Genomic DNA, 19,659 nt, shown 5'->3' on the forward strand with positions numbered 1-19,659 from the left:
AAGCCTTGTGTAATCATATTTTCTTTTTAAAAAAAATTAAAGATAAATCTGAAGATGGGCAAATCTTTAGGGGATACATAAAGATTTTCTTTTAAAAAATTTAAAACTATTAATAATTTTGCTTTACAAAATAAAAAGCTCAACAGCAAAAATAATAAAAATTAAATCTAAAGGATAGCTTTCTGAAATTAAGGGCTGTTCTTTTAAATAAAAATACTACGGTTCCTGTACCCATGCCCCGCACTGGACACAGTAAAACAATACTGGTTTGAAACAACAATGCTATATTTCCTGCCACTATTAGCAAGAGTGGTCATTTATATTTTTAATGCCAACCTGCTTTCTCGTTGTTTCATTGTAAAGCCCCCCCTGAACATAGACGCGAAAGCGGGGCCGCATCTGCGCCACTCACAGGGGCAAGTTTCCTGGCCGCTATTTCCCTGCTTCGCGCATCGCTCTTCCGCCCTCAAGCGGCCACCGCGTTCACCCACCCACCCAAGTAGGCGGGAAGAAGGACCCAACTCCACCCCGTTTCCACAGCTTCGGCGCTTTCGAGAGGCTGAGAGGAACAAGCGGGGCGGCGCTCGGCTCGGGTTCCCTCTTTTTCTCCGGCCGGCGACCTGCAGTCTGGGTAGTTGCGGTGTGGCAGTCTGCTTGCAAGCTATTGACAGCGGTCCCCGCGTGGTCCGTGCTCTTTCCCGAGCGCTCCGGAAAGGAGTTCTCGGCCTTGCGCCCTGTACTCCTGGAAGAGGCGGGCAGGGAATAAAGGTAAAGAGGAGAGGCTGAAATGCGGTGGTCGGGCCTGGAGGGGGGAGCGGGGGGCGAGGCGCTCCCGGTTCGGCAAGTGACGGGGCGCGTATTGTACGAACATAACGCGCATAATGCCATCTTTTAGAGAGAGGGTGGAAATAAAAAACGCCGCGTGGAGTACAAAGGGCTGAAATCGTGTTTTAGGGGCATTTGACAGCGAGGATATTGAAGCCGAAGAAATCTTGCTAATTTCAGTGGGGCCGCTTTAGTCTGATGTCTTCCGGGAGTGTTTTATCGCAAATCCTATGGCCCCAAGCAATAGCGAATGTTTTATTTTATTACTGTAAAGGGAATATTGGGGGGGTCCCCCCATTTAAATGGGGGTTACGCAACATCAAACAGGAATGAAATCCAGATACTTCGGAAGGGAAAAGATTTGTTCGAGAGCAAAAAGACAGCCCTCGAAGTACAAGTGCACTGGAGTGCCTTCCGTCCCCTTTCCTATTGCTCTCCTATATCTCCTATACTTTTCTTCTATTCCTATATCTCTTCTTCTATTCTTTCATTGATATGTTCTATTACTATATCTTCTTTTCTATTCTTTCATAGATATATTTTACTATGAGTATCTCCTCTATAACCTTCATCATGTATTTTACTATGTGTGTATATATATATATATACCCACTAATACCCTCATTGTGTATTGGACAAAATAAATAAATAAAAATAAAAAAGTTATAAATGGGATATAAAGTCCAGGTACTTTTACAAGGAAAGCGATTTTTGGGGAAGGGATATAGAGTGCGAGCCTGTACCTGCGTGTCTCCTGTTATGTTTAATTTGGTGAATAGGCAGTACCCGTGGGCAAAGAATTTTAATATACTTCTCATATTTGCAAACTTCTTTTTTTGCTGTTTTGGCCAACTCGTTTGTGGGTTCAAGGAACAATGTGTAAAGGATTTACCTATTTGGTTAGTTAGTTTGGCCATTAATTACCCGAAGTGGATTAGTGACCTTTGTAACATGATGTTCTAGTGTCCCTCTCTTTTTCCCTCCCCCGTCCAATTTTATTTTCCTATGGAATAAATTGGTTTCAAACTTGGTTTTAGTGTCATTCTCTGTGCTGCTGAATTCGATTTTTGCTCTTTCTTGCAGTAGCCTTTTCATCTTTGAATAACCAGAATGGGCCTAACTGTGCCATAGGTCCCATATTTCCCAACCAGTTTGGTCAGGACGTGCTAATTTAAAGGTAAACATTGTAGTTTAATAATCAAAGTCTGCTCCCATTGATGTGTTTGGGCTGATCTACCTATTAAGTCTGATGTAGATTCCTGTGAGATTAAGGGTAGGAGTTGTTCCATGTTACAATGCTTGGAGAGCAAAAGGATCCAAATGATCATACTTTTCTATATACCCTGAGATGTCAATACACTCATGGCTTCATGCAGGAAAAAAAAGTTACTATAGGGGTGTTAAATTGGAGGCCCGGAGGCTGGAACCTTTAACATGCTGGCCAGGCCTATTAAGTTGTGATATGCCATATGATGACAACATGTCGTTGGGAGTTTGACATCCTGAATTAATATGTCAGCAGTTGCAATGATGGATATGTTACGTTTGCAGCTTGCAATACTAAAACCAAACAGGTGGAAAAATATTGCAAACTCTCATTCCAGCGTAGAAAAATGCCACATCTGAAGACATTTTTAAAAGTTTGCTCATGTGGAAGATGAGAAAAAGGATTTTTTTTTCCAGAATAAGGAAGACACACAATTCTATGCTTGCAGTGGATATTTGCCAAGTTGAAATGAAAGAATGCTTTCTGAAAAAAATCATTTTTCTTTCTTTTTTCTTTTTCATTCTTTTTTCTGTTTCTTATCTTTTTTGTTGTCAGTGTTTATTATGTATTGTGTAAGTTTTTTATTATTGCATTTCTTTGTTCTTTTCCTGTTTTTAATATTTATATTCAATAAATACTTTTTAAAAAAGAAAGAATGCTTACTGACAGAAAAACAAATAGCTAATATCATGTTTCCATTACATTCCATTCAAGATGCTGCACCTGGAATGACATGAAAAAAACCCTTCTAAGTTTCAGTAAAATAAATATCCTTAAATGTTTTATATATGTTTTACATGGCAAATTATCCTGTGCAACTATCTGAAAATTATGTTAAATGCTGAGTCATAAATATATGCAGTTTATTTGTGCCTCCCTTTTGCTGTTCTCTTTATCTGTAGGGGACAAAAGCTGTACAGTGTTCCCTCGATTTTCGCGGGTTCGAACTTCGCGAAAAGTCTATACCATGGTTTTTCAAAAATATTAATTAAAAAATACTTCGTGGGTTTTTTCCCTATACCACATTTTTTCTCGCCCAATGATGTCATATGTCATCGCCAAACTTTCATCTGCCTTTAATAAATATTTTTAAAAATAAACTAATAAATAAACATGGTGAGTAATAATCTAAATGGTTGCTAAGGGAATGGGAAATTGCAATTCAGGGGTTTAAAGAGTTAAGGGAAGGCTTGTGATACTGTTCATAGCCAAAAATAGTGTATTTACTTCCGCATCTCTACTTCGCGGAAATTCAACTTTCGCGGGAAGTCTCGGAACGCATCCCCGCGAAAATCGAGGGAACACTGTATATACTCTTTAAATCCATTAGTGCCCTGGTAATGAAATACCTTTTAAAAAGTTTTTCCCCTATTTTGCACTCAGGGATCATCGCTTTCCCAACAACATCAAAAACGTAGGAATTTTCTCTTACTTGCACATACACACACAAACACATATATTAACATTGTATCCTTTGTTTCTGAGTATAAATGCATTTTGTTTATATTGCATTTATTTGAAAGGGGTCCATCCAGCCCATCCTTTCTCCTTTGTCTCTGAAGCTAAACACCTGATTGATTATAATTATTCAATTTCATTACTGAATGTATTTTTCCTCTGTGTATTTATGTGAAACTTAAGAGTAAAATAATGGTTCCTCTTTTCCCTCAGGAAATGGCATCTCCAAAATCCTTACTGAATATTTTGACCTTCACTTTTGGATCAGCAATTGGCTTTTTCCTGTGTTACTTACTGTTTAATTTAAGATTAGACGAACAAATCAAAGTTGAGCCTCACATTCTTCATAATGATCCTCATGGCCATCATTCAGATAATGATGAAAACAATAACCTAAAAGGACAAATGAATTTCAATGCTGATGCTGGACAACATAAAGGTATTTATATATTCTATCTTGAGCACGTTTTTATTTTTCTACATAATAAGTATCATGTCTGCCTAAAAGAAAGATTGTAAATAAAAATTTTATGGTCATGTTTTAAATGTGCCACGGCCCAAAAAAAAATAAAGAGGTGATCTAAAATATACAGGTAGTTAGTTGAGGAGCCTCCATTTAGCAACTTTGAAGATGTGATGACCTTGAATGAGTGATAATTACTTACGGTCTTTGAAGTTCTAGCCATTGCAGTGTAGTCAACAGATTGCAATGGTTTTAGTGTCTCACAATCACAAGATCACCATTTGTGACCTCCCTTGCCAGTGTTTGCCACAAGCAAGATCAATGGCAAAGCTGGCAAGAAAAGTCAAAGTTGCTCCAGTAAAAGTATTCCACATGTATTCTCATATTCTGTACAGCTCACCCACTTGCAGCCTCTCTTCCTGCAGTCCATAGTTCAATTCTTGCTTTTGTGTGGTTCTGCAGCACCCCCTTCCTATCTGGTCAAATTTATGCTGAATTGCACTAATCCCTTTCCCACATTTGGCTGCTCTCCTGTGTGCCATACCACTCCATCCTTTGCCCCTTCAGAATTGTTTATACAGTGATACCTCGTCTTACAAACTTAATTGGCTCCGGGACAAGGTTCTTAAGGTGAAAAGTTTGTAAGATGAAACAATGTTTCCCATAGGAATCAATGGAAAAACAATTAATTAGTGCAAGCCCAAAATCCACCCCTTTTGCCAGCTGAAGCGCCCGTTTTTGCGCTGCTGGGATTCCCCTGAGGCTCCCCTCCATAGGAAACCCCACCTCCGGACTTCTGTGTTTTCGCAATGCTGCAGGGGAATCCCAGCATCGCAAAAACGAGTGCTTCATTGGCAACGGAAGTCTGGAGGTGGGGTTTCCCAGCGAAGGGAGCATCAGTGAAATTGCAGCATCGCAAAAACACCGAAATCCTCGAAACCCCACTTCCGGACCTCTGTGTTTTCACGATGCTGCGATTTCACTGAGGCTCACCCTCGCTGGGAAACCCCACCTCCAGACAAAAACAGGTGCTTCGCTGGCAACGGAAGTCCGGAGGCGTGGCATCCCAGTGGCGGCGGGTTTGTAAGGTGAAAATAGTTTGTAAGAAGAGGCAAAAAAATCTTAAACCCCGGGTTTGTATCTCAAAAAGTTTGTATGACGAGGCGTTTGTAAGACGAGGTATCACTGTACTACTCATTTTTGTGAAGGTTAAATTGAATAACATATCTCTTCATACCTTCTCTAGATGAAAATAAAAATATTGCTGAAGACTTGTACCAGAAGGTAAGAATACTTTGCTGGGTGATGACGGGTCCCCAAAATCTGGAAACAAAAGCCAAACATGTCAAAGCTACTTGGGCCCAGCATTGCAACAAAATCCTATTTATGAGCTCTGAGGAAAACAAGAACTTTCCAACAGTGGGATTAGAAACCAAAGAAGGCAGGGACCACTTATACTGGAAAACTATTAAAGCTTTCCAGTATGTACATGAACATTATTTTGATGAAGCAGATTGGTTCATGAAGGCAGATGATGATACTTATGTTGCACTGGATAACTTGAGATGGCTCCTCTCAAAATACAGTCCTGAAAAACCCATTTATTTTGGGCGAAGATTTAAGCCTTTTGTAAAACAGGGCTATATGAGTGGTGGGGCAGGATATGTGCTTAGCAAAGAAGCTCTGAAAAGATTTGTGGATGCCTTCAAAAATAACAAATGTACTCATAGTTCTTCCATCGAAGACTTAGCATTAGGCAAGTGTATGGAGAGCATTAATGTTGAAGCTGGAGATTCTCGGGATACAAGCGCCAAAGAAACCTTCCATCCATTTGTTCCAGAACATCATTTAATCAAAGGATACCTTCCCAAAAACTTTTGGTACTGGAATTACAATTATTACCCTGCTGTAGAGGTAAGTTTTATAATGGGGGTGGTTATAAAGATTATTATTGATTATATTATTTCTTTTTTTAAAAAGTTTTATTGAGTATTTACATTAAAATTGCACAACAAAAAACAAACGTGTATACATAAAAAGATTAGAGAAGAAAATACACAAGATAGAAAGATAAAGAGAAAAAGTGAGAAGATATAAAAAAGAGAAATAAAGCATTCTGCTTTATATATTACATATTTGATATCATTATTTACAATTAGAGCTACTCAAAGAGTAGTATATTTTATATGCAGCTTATGTCTAATTTGCAAAGGAAAATCTTCCTTTTGATACATTATTATACATTTATCACCTAAGTACATTTTGTTATCTTCCTATCATTTTATCAGTCATATATCCTTGTTTCAATGGTATAATAGTGCTATGATTTATTCATATTTGTTGATAGTATTTAAACCTATTGATTATATTATTATTGATTAGTGATTCTATTATTTATTAGCAACTTTTAAAGTTGCTATTTTGCATCAGATGCAGGATCCATGTAGTCCTATTATGGCATCTAGGACATTACCATGGTTTCAGGCATAAATTTTACTATTTCACATCTGTTTTAAAAATGGGAGATACCTGAACTTTATGCATGGAAGCTCCATCATACTAAGTTTAATATTTTTTTTCTTTTAAGAATACTCTGGGGATCATCCATATGTGGAAGAGATTGAAATAACATTTCCCTGATGTACATCTACTATACCATTACAAAACAGTTGTACAGTATGTGATTCATATTCAGAGACAAAATATTCTGAAATATTCTCAGAAACAAAATGTTTCTACTCTTTGTAAACATAGGACAGACCATCACGATTGAAGTTAAAGTCACCTGATCTGCATTAATTAACTCTAAAACATGACTGTTTTCTTTGTTGCCTTTTGATTCGTTCTTTCTTTTTCTTTTTCTAGGGCCCTGCTTGCTGTTCTGATCTAGCAGTTTCTTTTCACTATGTAGATGCCACTACTATGTATCATTTGGAATATTTGATTTATCATCTCCGTCCTTACGGTTATCAATTCAGATATAATCCTGATGTCCCAGAAAAACAAAATTTAAGTGAGACTACAAAAGGCGGTATAAAAATCAAAGCTGAAGAAAATATTCCAAAAGCTTCTAAATAAGGGCTCTTGCTCAGCTAAAAGTGGCAAAATAATTTACAAAGTGTTCTTTTGTATCCTTTTTTAATACGCTGGTACGTTTTTTCATATGCCAAGGGACTGCATGCAGTACTTCTATCAAAGCTTTACTGACAGAGACTCAATCTGCATTTGAAACAAATACTTTTGTTCCTTTTCTCACGTGGACATTCAGCATTGGCATCTTTTTTCAATAGGAGTTGAAGTTATTCTTCCCTTTTTCCTAACAAAGAAATTAACTTCTTTTGCTTTATTAAACCAGAAAATGTTGAAGCCATTCAAGTTTATATATGAAGAAGAACACACATGAGATCATCTGAAGAAACACTGCAGCATCAAAAATGACCGCAAGAGGCTTAATTTAAATAAGATTTTCTTAACAGCTTGAACACTTTAATTGCATTTTTTGTATAACAGCTTTAATGTTTCTATAGAATGAAGTCTTAAAAGTGGTAACCAAAAGACAGGTGCAAATATTGTTAGTTCATATATGTAAATATAATTCCATTATTAGAATGATTGTTGTCTCCGCAAAACAAAATATTTCTTGATACAGTATTACTGTTTTTAATTTGTTTCATTTCATTTCTTTGTTTTAACTTTCTCTGGAATATGAATGCCAGAGGACATAAAAACTATTCATTAGAAATAGACTTCTCTAAGTTTCATTCTATATATTCAGAACAGGACTTGTTTAAATTAGAATTTAAATAATATTGCAAAATTAGTATTTTTAGCTGTTTCTAGTATGCAATTAGAGTTATCATTCATTTTCATTAAGATTCACTAATATTTTGGTAACAAATTTTGACAATTTTTTTTCTTTCTTGATGTATTTTTTCTCGTGTTTAGAATTATCAACATTTAGAAATGTGTAAATATCTGCTTTTGTCATGTTTTTTCCCAAAAGAACACGTTCAGGTGTTTTTCAGAGAATCAATTATGTAAATAAATGGGACACCTTACCCCGTAAAATCAGTTGACAAAATCCCCAGCATAATAATGTGTTCCAAGAATTCAAATTGAAATACCATCTTTTTCCAGACTTTAAAATTTTAGTCTCTTTTTTTCCTCCCCCATCTTTGAGGATTTTGATAAAGTGAGCTACCGGAAATGGTTGCCAAATTAGAAGTATAAATATCATGTATTTCTGTAAATATGATTCAACAAGTGAAATTATAGTCCAAGCCAAACAAAATTTTATTTCTTCAGATTATTGCTTTGAGTTTCCTTTTATTTTCTTTCTTCATATACTTTTCAAGCCAACCATCAATTCAGTATTAGGGATAGGTAAATGTTTTGAGCTTCAAAAACACCATAATAGATGCAACGGATGTGCCTTAGCTCACTCAAAAAGTGTTTAGAACTTGAAATAATTGCATTTTTTTATTTCTTGATATACTTTCCAAGCCAATGATCAGTTCAGTATTAGGGATAAGTAAATGTTTTGAGCTTAAAATACATCATAATAGTTTGCTCCTGGATGCAACGGATGTTCTTTAGACCAGTGTTTCCCAACCTTGGCAACTTGAAGATATTTGGACTTCAACTCCCAGAATTCCCCAGCCGGCTGGGGAATTCTGGGAGTTGAAGTCCAGATATTTTCAAGTTGCCAAGGTTGGGAAACACTGCTTTAGACCACTCAAAAAGTGTTTGGAACTTGAAATATTTTACACGTCACTATTTACAATGAACTTTAGCAAAAATTCTATTTATAGTATAAATGTGTATGTTTTTCTTGTTTTTCTCATAATCCTCAGAATTATTTCAAATTTTTTCTCAAAACGACCCCTTTAATTGATTTGATTTCTTTTAAACAGAATTGTTGATTCGCAGCAGATCAATTGTGTAATTAAAGATCACAATTTAGGCCATAAAGCCAGCTGACGAATCCCCAGCATTGCAATAAGTTCTAAAAGTTCAAACTCAACTACCATTTTTGTCAAATCTTTATTCTCTTACTATTCTTTTTCTTTTTTTGGTTACCCAGCTTCGGTGGTTTAGAAATAGTACCCAAATAAAAGGTGTAAATATCATCATTACATTGTTTATATTAAATATTTAATAATGGTGCTGATTTAACATCTTTGGCTGTTCTTACTTTTCATTTTGCCTTAGAGCTTTGCACTTAAGCTTCACTAACATTTCGGTTGCATTTTAAAAAAATGTTTGATATACTTTTCAAACTAAGCATCGGTTCATAATTCAGGATAGGTAAATGTTTTGAGCTTCAAATACACCAGAATAGATTGTTCCTGGATGCAACGGATGTTCTTTAGACGACTCAAAAAGTGTCTTGAACTTGAAATACTTTACACATCCCAATTTAGAATGAACTTGGGGACAAATTCTTTTTGTAGTATAAATGTGTATGTTTTTCTTGTTTTTCTCATAATTGTCACAATTATTTGCATTTTTCTTCTCAAAATGACCCCTTCAATTGATTTGTTTTTTATAAATTGAATAGTTGATTGTCAACATAATCAATTTTATCATTGAAGGTCACGCTTTAACCCACAAAGTGAGCTGACAAACCCCTAGCATCGTAATTGGTACCAACACTTCAAATTCAACTACAATTTTTGTCAAATCTTCAGTCTCTCTCTCTCTCTCTCTCTCCCTCCCGCTCTCTCCCTCCCTCCCTCCCTCTCTCTCGTAGTATAAATGTGTATGTTTTTCTTGTTTTCTTATATTATGAATTGGACTTGTTTATATTAGAATATTTAGTAATATAACTGATTTAGTATCTTCAGCTGTTCTTAGTTTTCATATTGCCCTAGGTGTTTTTAGTTAAGCTTCACTAACACTTTTGTTGCAACTTTTGATAATGGCATTTTTAAAAAATTTCTGTATATACTTTTCAAGCCAATGATCAGTTCAGTATCTGGGATAGGTAAATGTTTTGAGCTTCAAATATACCATAATAGATTGGTCCTGGATGAAACGGATGTTCTTTAGACGACTGAAAAAGTGTCTTGAACTTGAAATATTTTACCTGTCACTATTTACAATGAATTCTGACAGAAATTCTTTTTGTAGTATAAATGTGTAAGTTTTTCTTCTTTTTGTCATAACCCTCAGAATTATTTTTTTCTCAAAACCACCCATTCAAAACCACCAATTCAATTCATCGTGATTGGTATTAACAGTTCAAATTCAACTACTATTTTTGTCAAATCGTTAATCTCTCCCACTCTCTCTCACACACACTCTTTTTTTGTCTCCTGGCTTGGATGGTTTAGAAATAGTCCCCGAAAGAAAGGTATAAATATCATTATTGAATTTCCGTTATTTCCATTTTTCTTGTGTAATTAAACAAAATTCTTTCTCAAAATTACTGTTCTGTTTTTCTTTTTTGGGGGTTCCTCTGTAATTCATGTTCCAGAGGACCTATGAAGTATACATAGGAAGCTTCCTCTGGAGATCAAAATCTAGAGGACATAAGAAGTATTCATAGGAAGTAGGTAGAAACAGACATGTCCAGGTTTAATTTTATATATTAAGAACTGGACTTGTTTATATTATAATATTTAGTAACATAGCTGATTTAGTATCTTTAGCTGTTCTTAGTTTTCATATTGTCCTAGGTGTTTTTACTTAAGCTTCACTAACACTCTTGTTGCAACTTTTAATAATGGCATTTTAAAAAATTTCTCTATATACTTTTCTAGCCAATGATCAGTTCAATATCTAGGATAGGTAAATGTTTTGAGCTTCAAATACACCAGAATAGAGTGTTCTTTAGACCACTGAAAAAGTGTCATGTTCCAGAGGACCTATGAAGTATACATAGGAAGCTTCTTCTGGAGATCAAAATCCAGAGGACATAAGTATTCATAGGAAGTAGGTAGAAATAGACATGTCCAGGTTTAATTTTATATATTAAGAACTGGACTTGTTTATATTATAATATTTAGTAATATATCTGATTAAGCATCTTTAGCGGTTCTTAGTTTCATATCGCCCTAGGTGGTTTTACTTAGCTTCACTAACACTTTGGTTTCAACTTTTAATAATGGCATTTTAAAAAATTTCTGTATTTACTTTTCTAGCCAATGATCAGTTCAGTATCTGGGATAGGTAAATGTTTTGACCTTCAAATACACCATAATAGATTGCTCCTGAATGCAAGGGATGTTCTTTAGACCACTGAAAAAGTGGTCACCTGTCACTATTTTGAATGAACTCTGGCAGAAATTCTTTTTGTAGTATAAATGTGTATGTTTTTCTTGTTTTTCTAATAACCCTCAAAACTATTTTTTTTCTAAAACCGCCACTTTTTTTAAATTTCTTACATCCTGAATTGGTGATTAGCAACAAAATCAAGTTTTTAAATTAAAGTCACACTTTAGCGCATAAAGTCCGCTGACAAGCCCCCAGCATCGTGATTGGTACTAAGAGTTCAAATTCAACTACTATTTTTGTCAAATCTTTATCAATCAATTTCTCTCTCTCTCCCTCTTTCTCTTTCTCACTCTCCCCCCCCCCCCCCCGCTCTATCTCTTTCTCTATCTCTCTCTCTTTTGTCTCCTGGCTATGGATGGTTTAAAATTAGTCCCCGAAAGAAAGGTGTAAATATCATTTTTAAATATCCGTTATTTCCATTTTTCTTGTGTAATTCAAAAAAATTTTCTTTCTTCAAATTACTGTTCTGTTTTTCTTTTTTTGGGGTTCCTCTGTAATTCATGTTCCAAAGGACCAATGAAGTATACATAGGAAGCTTCTTCTGGAGATCAAAATCCAGAGGACATAAGAAGTATTCATAGGAAGTAGGTAGAAATAGACATGTCCAGGTTTAATTTTATATATTATGAACTGGACTTGTTTATAATAGAATATTTAGTAATATAGCTGATTTAGTATCTTTAGCTGTTATTAGTTTGCATATGGCCATAGATGTTTTTAGTTAAGCTTCACTAACACTTTTGTTGCAACGTTTGATAATGGCATTCTCTATATCCTTTTCAAGCCAAAGATATTTTCAGTATTAGCGATAGGTAAATGTTTTGAGCTTCAAATGCACCATAATAGATTGCTCCTGGATGCAACGGATGTTATTTAGACGACTGAAAAAGTGTCTTGAACTCGAAATATTTTACCTGTCACTATTTAGAATGAACTCTGGCAGAAATTCTATTTGTTTTATAAATGTGTACGTTTTTCTTACTTTTCTAATAACCCTCAAAATTATTTGCTTTTTTAATTTTCAAAACGACCCCTTCAATTCATTTGATTTCTTACATCCTAAATTGGTGATTGGCAACCAAATCAATTTTTTAATTGAAGTCACATTTTTTAACCCATAAAGTTAGCTGACAAACCCCAACATCGTAATTGGTACTAACAGTTCAAATTCAACTACTATTTCTGTCAAATCTTTAATTAATCTCTCCCTCTCTCTCTCTCTCTCTCTCTCTCTCTCTATCTATCTATCTATCTTTTATTTTGGTCCCCCAGCGTGAATGGTTTAAAAATAGTCCCCGAAAGAAAGGTGTAAATATCATTTTTAAATTTCCGTTATTTCCATTTTTTTTCTGTAATTCAAAAAAAAATTCTTTCTTCAAATTACTGTTCTGTTTTTCTTTTTGGGGGGTTCCTCTGTAATTCATGTTCCAGAGGACCTATGAAGTATACATAGGAAGCTTCTTCTGGAGATCAAAATCCAGAGGACATAAGAAGTATTCATAGGAAGTAGGTAGAAATAGACATGTCCAGGTTTAATTTTATATATTAAGAACTGGACTTGTTTATATTAGAATATTTAGTAATATAGCTGATTTAGTATCTTTAGCTGTTCTTACATTTCATATTGCAATAGGTGTTTTTAGTTAAGTTTTACTAACACTTTTGTTGCAACTTTTAATAATGGCATTTTTAAAAAAATTCTGTACAGTGGAACCCCGACATAAGAGCTGCTCTACTTAAGAGCAATTCGAGATAAGAGCTGGGAGTGGAGAGATATTTTTGTTCTACTTACAAGCCCAAATTCGAGATACAAGCGCCAAGGAGCTGTCTCCTGAAGCCAAACGCTAACTTCCGCGTTCGGCTTCAGGAGACAGCTGCGAAGCGGCGCGCGTTTTAAAAGGTTGCAGCCGGCCTGGGGGGCTCGGGGGGGTGCTTGCAGCTTTCTTTCTTGCTCTTTTTCTTTCTCTCTTTTACCTTCCCTTCCTCTATTTCTTCTTTTCTTTCTCCTTCCCACCTTCTTCCCTCCCTCCCTCCCTTCACTCATTCCTCTCTTACTCTCCCCTTTCATAAGTTTCCTTGCTTCCTTCCTCTGTTCCTGTCCCTTCCCTCTTTCCTTCCTTCCTTCCCACCCTCCGTCCATTCATTCACCCATTCCTCTCTTGATCGCTTAAAGCCGGTCCCTGGTGCAAAAAGGGTTGGGGACCTCTGTCCTACAGGATTGGGTGGCAGAGAAGTTGAACATATGTAAATTTAAAAGTTTAAGAAAGTTTACAAGTTAAGTGAAAGAAACTTCATTATTCATTTATATGTACATGTACATTTCTTCATTAAAAACATGTCTTTCTGCATAATTTAGACTAACTTTGTGAGTTTTTTGAGGGCTGGAACCAATTAAAATTATTTACATTAATTCCTATGGGGAAAAGTCGTTCGAGATAAGAGCTGCTCGACTTAAGAGCCCAGGTCCGGAACGAATTAAACTCGTATCTCGAGGTACCACTGTATATACTTTTCAAGCCAATGATCAGTTCAGTATTTGGGATAGGTAAATGTTTTGAGCTTCACATACACCAGAATAGAGTGTTCTTTAGACCACTGAAAAAGTGTCTTGAACTTGAAATATTTTGCCTGTCACTATTAAGAATGCACTCTGGAAGAAATTCTTTTTGTATTATAAATGTGTATGTTTTTCTTGCTTTTCTCATAACCCTCAAAATTATTTGCTTTTTTAATTTTCAAAGCGACTCCTTCAATTCATTTGATTTCTTACATCCTGAATTGGTGATTGGCAACCAAATCAATTTTTAATTGAAGTCACACTTTTTAGCCCATAAAGTCCGCTGACAAGCCCCCAGCATCGTGATTGGTACTAAGAGTTCAAATTCAACTACTATTTTTGTCAAAATTTAATCAATCAATTTCTCTCTCTCTCCCTCTCTCTCTTTCTCACTCCCACCCCCCTCTCTCTCTTTCTCTCTCTCTCTTTTGTCTCCTGGCTTGGATGGTTTAGAATTAGTCCCCGAAAGAAAGGTGTAAATATCATTTTTTAATTTTCGTTATTTCCATTTTTCTTCTCTAATTAAAAAAAAATTATTTCTTCAAATTACTGTCCTGTTTTTCTTTTTTTGTGGTTCCTCTGTAATTCATGTTCTAGAGGACCAATGAAGTATACATAGGAAGCTTCTTCTGGAGATCAAAATCCAGAGGACATAAGAAGTATTCATAGGAAGTAGGTAGAAATAGACATGTCCAGGTTTAATTTTATATATTAAGAACTGGACTTGTTTATATTATAATATTTAGTAATAGAGCTGATTTAGTATCTTTAGCTGTTCTTAGTTTTCATATTGTCCTAGGTGTTTTTACTTAAGCTTCACTAACACTTTTGTTGCAATGTTTGATAATGGCATTTTAAAAAAATTTCTGTATATACTTTTCAACCCAATGATCAGTTCAGTATCTGGAATAGGTAAATGATTTGAGCTTCAAATACACCATAATAGATTGCTCCTGGATGCAACGGATGTTTTGAAGATCACTCAAAAAGTGTTTTGAACTTGAAATATTTTGCCTGTTTCTATTTTGAATGAACTCTGGTTGAAATTCTTTTTGTATTATAAATGTGTACATTTTTCTTACTTTTCTCATAACCCTCAAAATTATTTGCTTTTTTAATTTTCAAAACGACCCCTTCAATTCATTTGATTTCTTACATCCTGAATTGGTGATTGGCAACCAAATCAATTTTTAAATTGAAGTCACATTTTTTTTGCCCATAAAGTCAGCTGACAAACCCCCAACATCATAATTGGTACTAGCAGTTCAAATTCAACTACTATTTTTGTCAAATCTTTAATTAATCTCTCTCTCTCTCTCTCTCTCTCTGTCTTTTTTTTTTGGTCTCCAGCCTGAATGGTTTAGAAATAGTCCCCGAAAGAAAGGTGTAAATATCATTATTGAATTTCCGTTATTTCCATTTTTCTTGTGTAATTAAACAAAATTTTCTTTCTTCAAATTACTGTTCTGATTTTATTTTGGGGGGGATTCCTGTGTAATTCATGTTCCAGAGGACCAATGAAGTATACATAGGAAGCTTCTTCTGGACATCAAAATCCAGAGGACAAAAGAAGTATTCATAGGAAGTAGGTTGAAATAGACATGTCCAGGTTTAATTTTATATATTAAGAACTGGACTTGTTTATATTATAATATTTAGAAATAGAGCTGATTTAGTATCTTTAGCTATTCTTAGTTTGCATATCGTCCTAGGTGTTTTTAGTTTAGCTTCACTAACACTTTTGTTGCAATTTTTGATAATGGCATTTTAAAAAAAATTCTGTATATACTTTTCTAGCCAATGATCAGTTCAGTATCTGGGATAGGTAAATGTTTTGAGTTTCAAATACACCATAATAGAGTGTTCTTTAGACCACTGAAAAAGTGTCTTAAACTTGAAATATTTTACCTGTCACTATATTAGAATGAACTCTGGCAGAAATTGTTTTTGTAGTATAAATGTGTATGTTTTTCTTGTTCTTCTAATAACCCTCAAAATTATTTGCTTTTTTAATTTTCAAAGCGACCCCTTCAATTCATTTGATTTCTTACATCCTGAATTGGTGATTGGCAACCAAATCATTTTTTTAATTGAAGTCACATTTTTTCGCCCATAAAGTCAGCTGACAAACCCCCAACATATTAATTGGTACTAACAGTTCAAATTCAACTACTATTTTTGTCAAATCTTTTATTAATCTCTCCCTCTCTCTCTCTCTCTCTCTCTCTCTCTCTCTCTCTCTTTATTTTTTTTGTCTCCCAGTCTCAATGGTTTAGAAATAGTCCCCGAAAGAAAGGTGTAAATATCATTATTGAATTTACGTTATTTCCATTTTTCTTGTGTAATTAAACAAAATTATTTCTTCAAATTACTATTCTGTTTTTCTTTTTGGGGGTTTCCTCTGTAATTCATGTTCCTGCGAACCTATGAAGTATACATAGGAAGCTTCTTCTGGAGATCAAAATCCAGAGGCCATAAGAAGTATTTATAGGAAGTAGGTAGAAATAGACATGTCCAAGTTTAATTTTATATATTAAGAACTTGACTTGTTTATATTAGAATATTTAGTAATATAGCTGATTTAGTATCTTTAGCTGTTCTTACATTGCATATTGCCATAGGTGTTTTTATTTAAGCTTTACTAACACTTTTGTTGCAACTTTTAATAATGGCATTTTAAAAAAAATTCTGTATATACTTTTGAAGCCAATGATCAGTTCAGTATCTGGGATAGGTAAATGTTTTGAGCTTCAAATACACCATAATAGATTGCTCCTAGATGCAACGGATGTTTTGAAGATCGCTCAAAAAGTGTTTTGAACTTGAAATATTTTGCCTCTTACTATTTTGAATGAACTCTGGCTGAAATTCTTTTTGTAGTATAAATGTGTATGTTTTCTTCTTTTTGTCATAACCCTCAGAATTATTTTTTTTCTCAAAACCACCCCTTCAATTCCTTTGATTTATTACATCCTGAATTGGTGATTGGTAACAGAATCATTTTTTTCATTGAAGTCACCCTTTAGCCCGTAAAGTCAGCTGACAAACCCCCAGCATCGTAATTGTTACCAACAGTTCAAACTCAACTACTAATTTTGTCAACACTTTAGTCGCTCCCACTCTCTCACACATACCCTCTTTTTTTGTCTGCTGGCGTGGATGGTTTAGAATTAATCCCTGAAAGAAAGGTGTAAATATCATTATGGAATTTCCATTATTTCCATTTTTCTTGTGTAATGAAACAAAATTTTCTTTCTTCAAATTACTGTTCTGTTTTTCTTTTTTTGGGTTCCTCTGTAATTCATGTTCCTGCAAACCTATGAAGTATACATAGGAAGCTTCTTCTGGAGATCAAAATCCAGAGGACATAAGAAGTATTTATAGGAAGTAGGTAGAAATAGACATGTCCAGGTTTAATTTTATATATTAAGAACTGGACTTGTTTATATTAGAATATTTAGTAATATAGCTGATTTAGCATCTTTAGCTGTTCTTAGTTTGCATATCGCCCTAGGTGTTTTTAGTTAAGCTTCACTAACACTTTTGTTGCAACTTTTAATAATTGCATTTTAAAATAATTTCTGTATATACTTTTCTAGCCAATGATCAGTTCAGTAGCTGGGATAGGTAAATGTTTCGAGCTTCAAATACACCATAATAGATTGCTCCTGGATGCAACGGATGTTGTTTAGGCCACTGAAAAAGTGCCTTGAACTTGAAATATTTTACCTGTCACTATTTAGAATGAACTCTGGCAAAAAATTCTTTTTGTATTATAAAGGTGTATGTTTTTCTTGTTTTTCTAATAACCCTCAAAACTATTTTTTTTACTCAAAACTACCCCTACATTTGATTTCTTACATCCTGAACTGGTGATTGGTAACAGAATCATTTTTTTAAATGAAATCACACTTTAGCCCATAAAGTCCGCTGACAAACCCCCAGCATCCTGATTGGTATTAACAGTTCAAATTCAACTACTATTTTGTCATATCTTTAATTTATCTCTGTCTCTGTCTCCCTGTCTCTCTGTCTCTCTCTCTCTCTTTTTTGTCTCCTAGCTTGGATCTTTTAGAAATAGTCCCTAAAAGAAAGGATATTCTTTAGACCTCCAAAATGTTTCTTGGACTTGAAATATTTTACCTGTTAAATCCTGAATTGATGATTGGCAACAGAATCATGAATCATAGCCCTCAGAATTTTTTTTTCTCAAAACCACCCCTTCAATTCATTTGATTTCTTACATCCTGAATTGGTGATTGGCAACAGAATCAATTTTTTCATTGAAGGTCACGCTTTAGCCCTTACACTCAGCTGACAAACCTGAAGCATCGTAATTGGTACCAATAGTTCAAATTCAACTACTATTTTTGTCAAATCTTTAGTCCCTCTCTCTTTTGGGCGGCTGTCTTCTTTAGAAATGGTGTCTGAATGAAAGGTGTAAATATCATTAGTTTGTTTCTGTACATTTAATTTTGTTATTGAATTTTTTCTTGTTTAAGGTAAAAATAATATTTCTTCAGGTTTCACATTATTAAAAAAACTTAAGAAGTTTTCCCCAAAGCCTCTAAATAAGGACCATTGCTTAGTTTGAAATGGCATAATGATTTTCCATGGTATTCGTTTATATCTTTTTTCAATATGTTTGTATGGGTTTTTTTAAATATTCCAGGGAAAAAATGTAGTTCTATCATAGCTTTGTTTTACTGACACATAGATTCAATCTATAGTTGAAAGAATTCCTTTCTTATTATTCACACATTGATTTTCAGTGTCTAGTATGATCTGCTTTTCTACCCTTTTTTTCTCAAAATAACTTTAGGTTCTTTGCTTTATTAAATCCGTAAGTGATGTTTTGCAAAATATTCAAGTGTGTATATGAAGAGAACTCTTTATTCATAAAGTCATATGGCAAAACCTCCAAATTCATTCTTTGTTGCATTTAATCTAATCCTGGACTGCAAGAGTCCAAATTTTTAATACACTTGTTTTACCTGGCTGTAATGGATGTTCTTTTGATAATTGAAAAAGTGTTTTGACCTTGAAATGATCTACATATTTACATTTGTATTTTTCTATTTATTATGTTATCCTTATTTACTACATTATATTTTATTACATTTTATGTACAGTGAATTGTGAGACAATTTCTTATTGCAGTATGTTTATGTTGAATCTTTCTGTTTTTGTGTTGATGATTAGAATTCTTTGCTGAAACAATTCTGCTAAAATCATTATATAAGTTTGTATTTTATACTTCTTGTTGATTGGTAAGATATGTCCTACATAGTATTTTCTGGCTAAATTATTTTGCATGGCATACTATATATTATTATATATTTTTGAAGTTAAGTTGGCGTACTTACAAATTATTAAAGTGTTAATTTAATATTGTACTCTTCTTTCTCTCTTTTTAGCTTGGAATATTGGGGAGGGGGTGTTTTTCACCAGTTATCTTAATTTACAGTATGTCTTAATGATACCTCACATATAAGGAGAATTAATTTAAAGAAAACATGAACATATGTTCCTCTTGACTTTTAGGTGGTTGCTAAGAAAGGCTGATCAGATCATTAGGTTTTTTTTCTATTATTATTATTATTATTATTATTATTATTATTATTATTATTATTATTTATTAGATTTGTATGCCGCCCGTCTTCGTAGACTCATTAACACACTCTGATGTAGTGATGGGCTCCTATGGGAACAGTCAGGAACGCAGTTCCGCTAGCAAAATTTGGAGCTCCACCCCAGAGCACCCAATTTGCACTGAAAGATGTTGAAACAAAATGTATAAGCCACGCCCAC

The 19,659-nt window shown here is 34.3% G+C and overlaps 1 protein-coding gene across 1 annotated transcript; it reads left to right on the top strand.

Annotated features, from left to right (window-relative positions):
• The first annotated feature begins 547 nt into the window (after positions 1-547).
• On the top strand, positions 548-8,317 carry C1GALT1 (core 1 synthase, glycoprotein-N-acetylgalactosamine 3-beta-galactosyltransferase 1). Its single transcript, XM_070730078.1, has 5 exons — positions 548-768; positions 1,909-2,002; positions 3,764-3,989; positions 5,260-5,927; positions 6,879-8,317. The coding sequence occupies exons 3-5, from the start codon at positions 3,767-3,769 to the stop codon at positions 7,089-7,091; spliced, it is 1,104 nt and encodes a 367-aa protein (XP_070586179.1). The 5' UTR covers positions 548-768; positions 1,909-2,002; positions 3,764-3,766; the 3' UTR covers positions 7,092-8,317.
• Positions 8,318-19,659: the final 11,342 nt, after the last annotated feature.

This window comes from Erythrolamprus reginae, chromosome Z (assembly GCF_031021105.1).
Source record: "Erythrolamprus reginae isolate rEryReg1 chromosome Z, rEryReg1.hap1, whole genome shotgun sequence".
Lineage (NCBI taxonomy): Eukaryota > Metazoa > Chordata > Lepidosauria > Squamata > Dipsadidae > Erythrolamprus > Erythrolamprus reginae.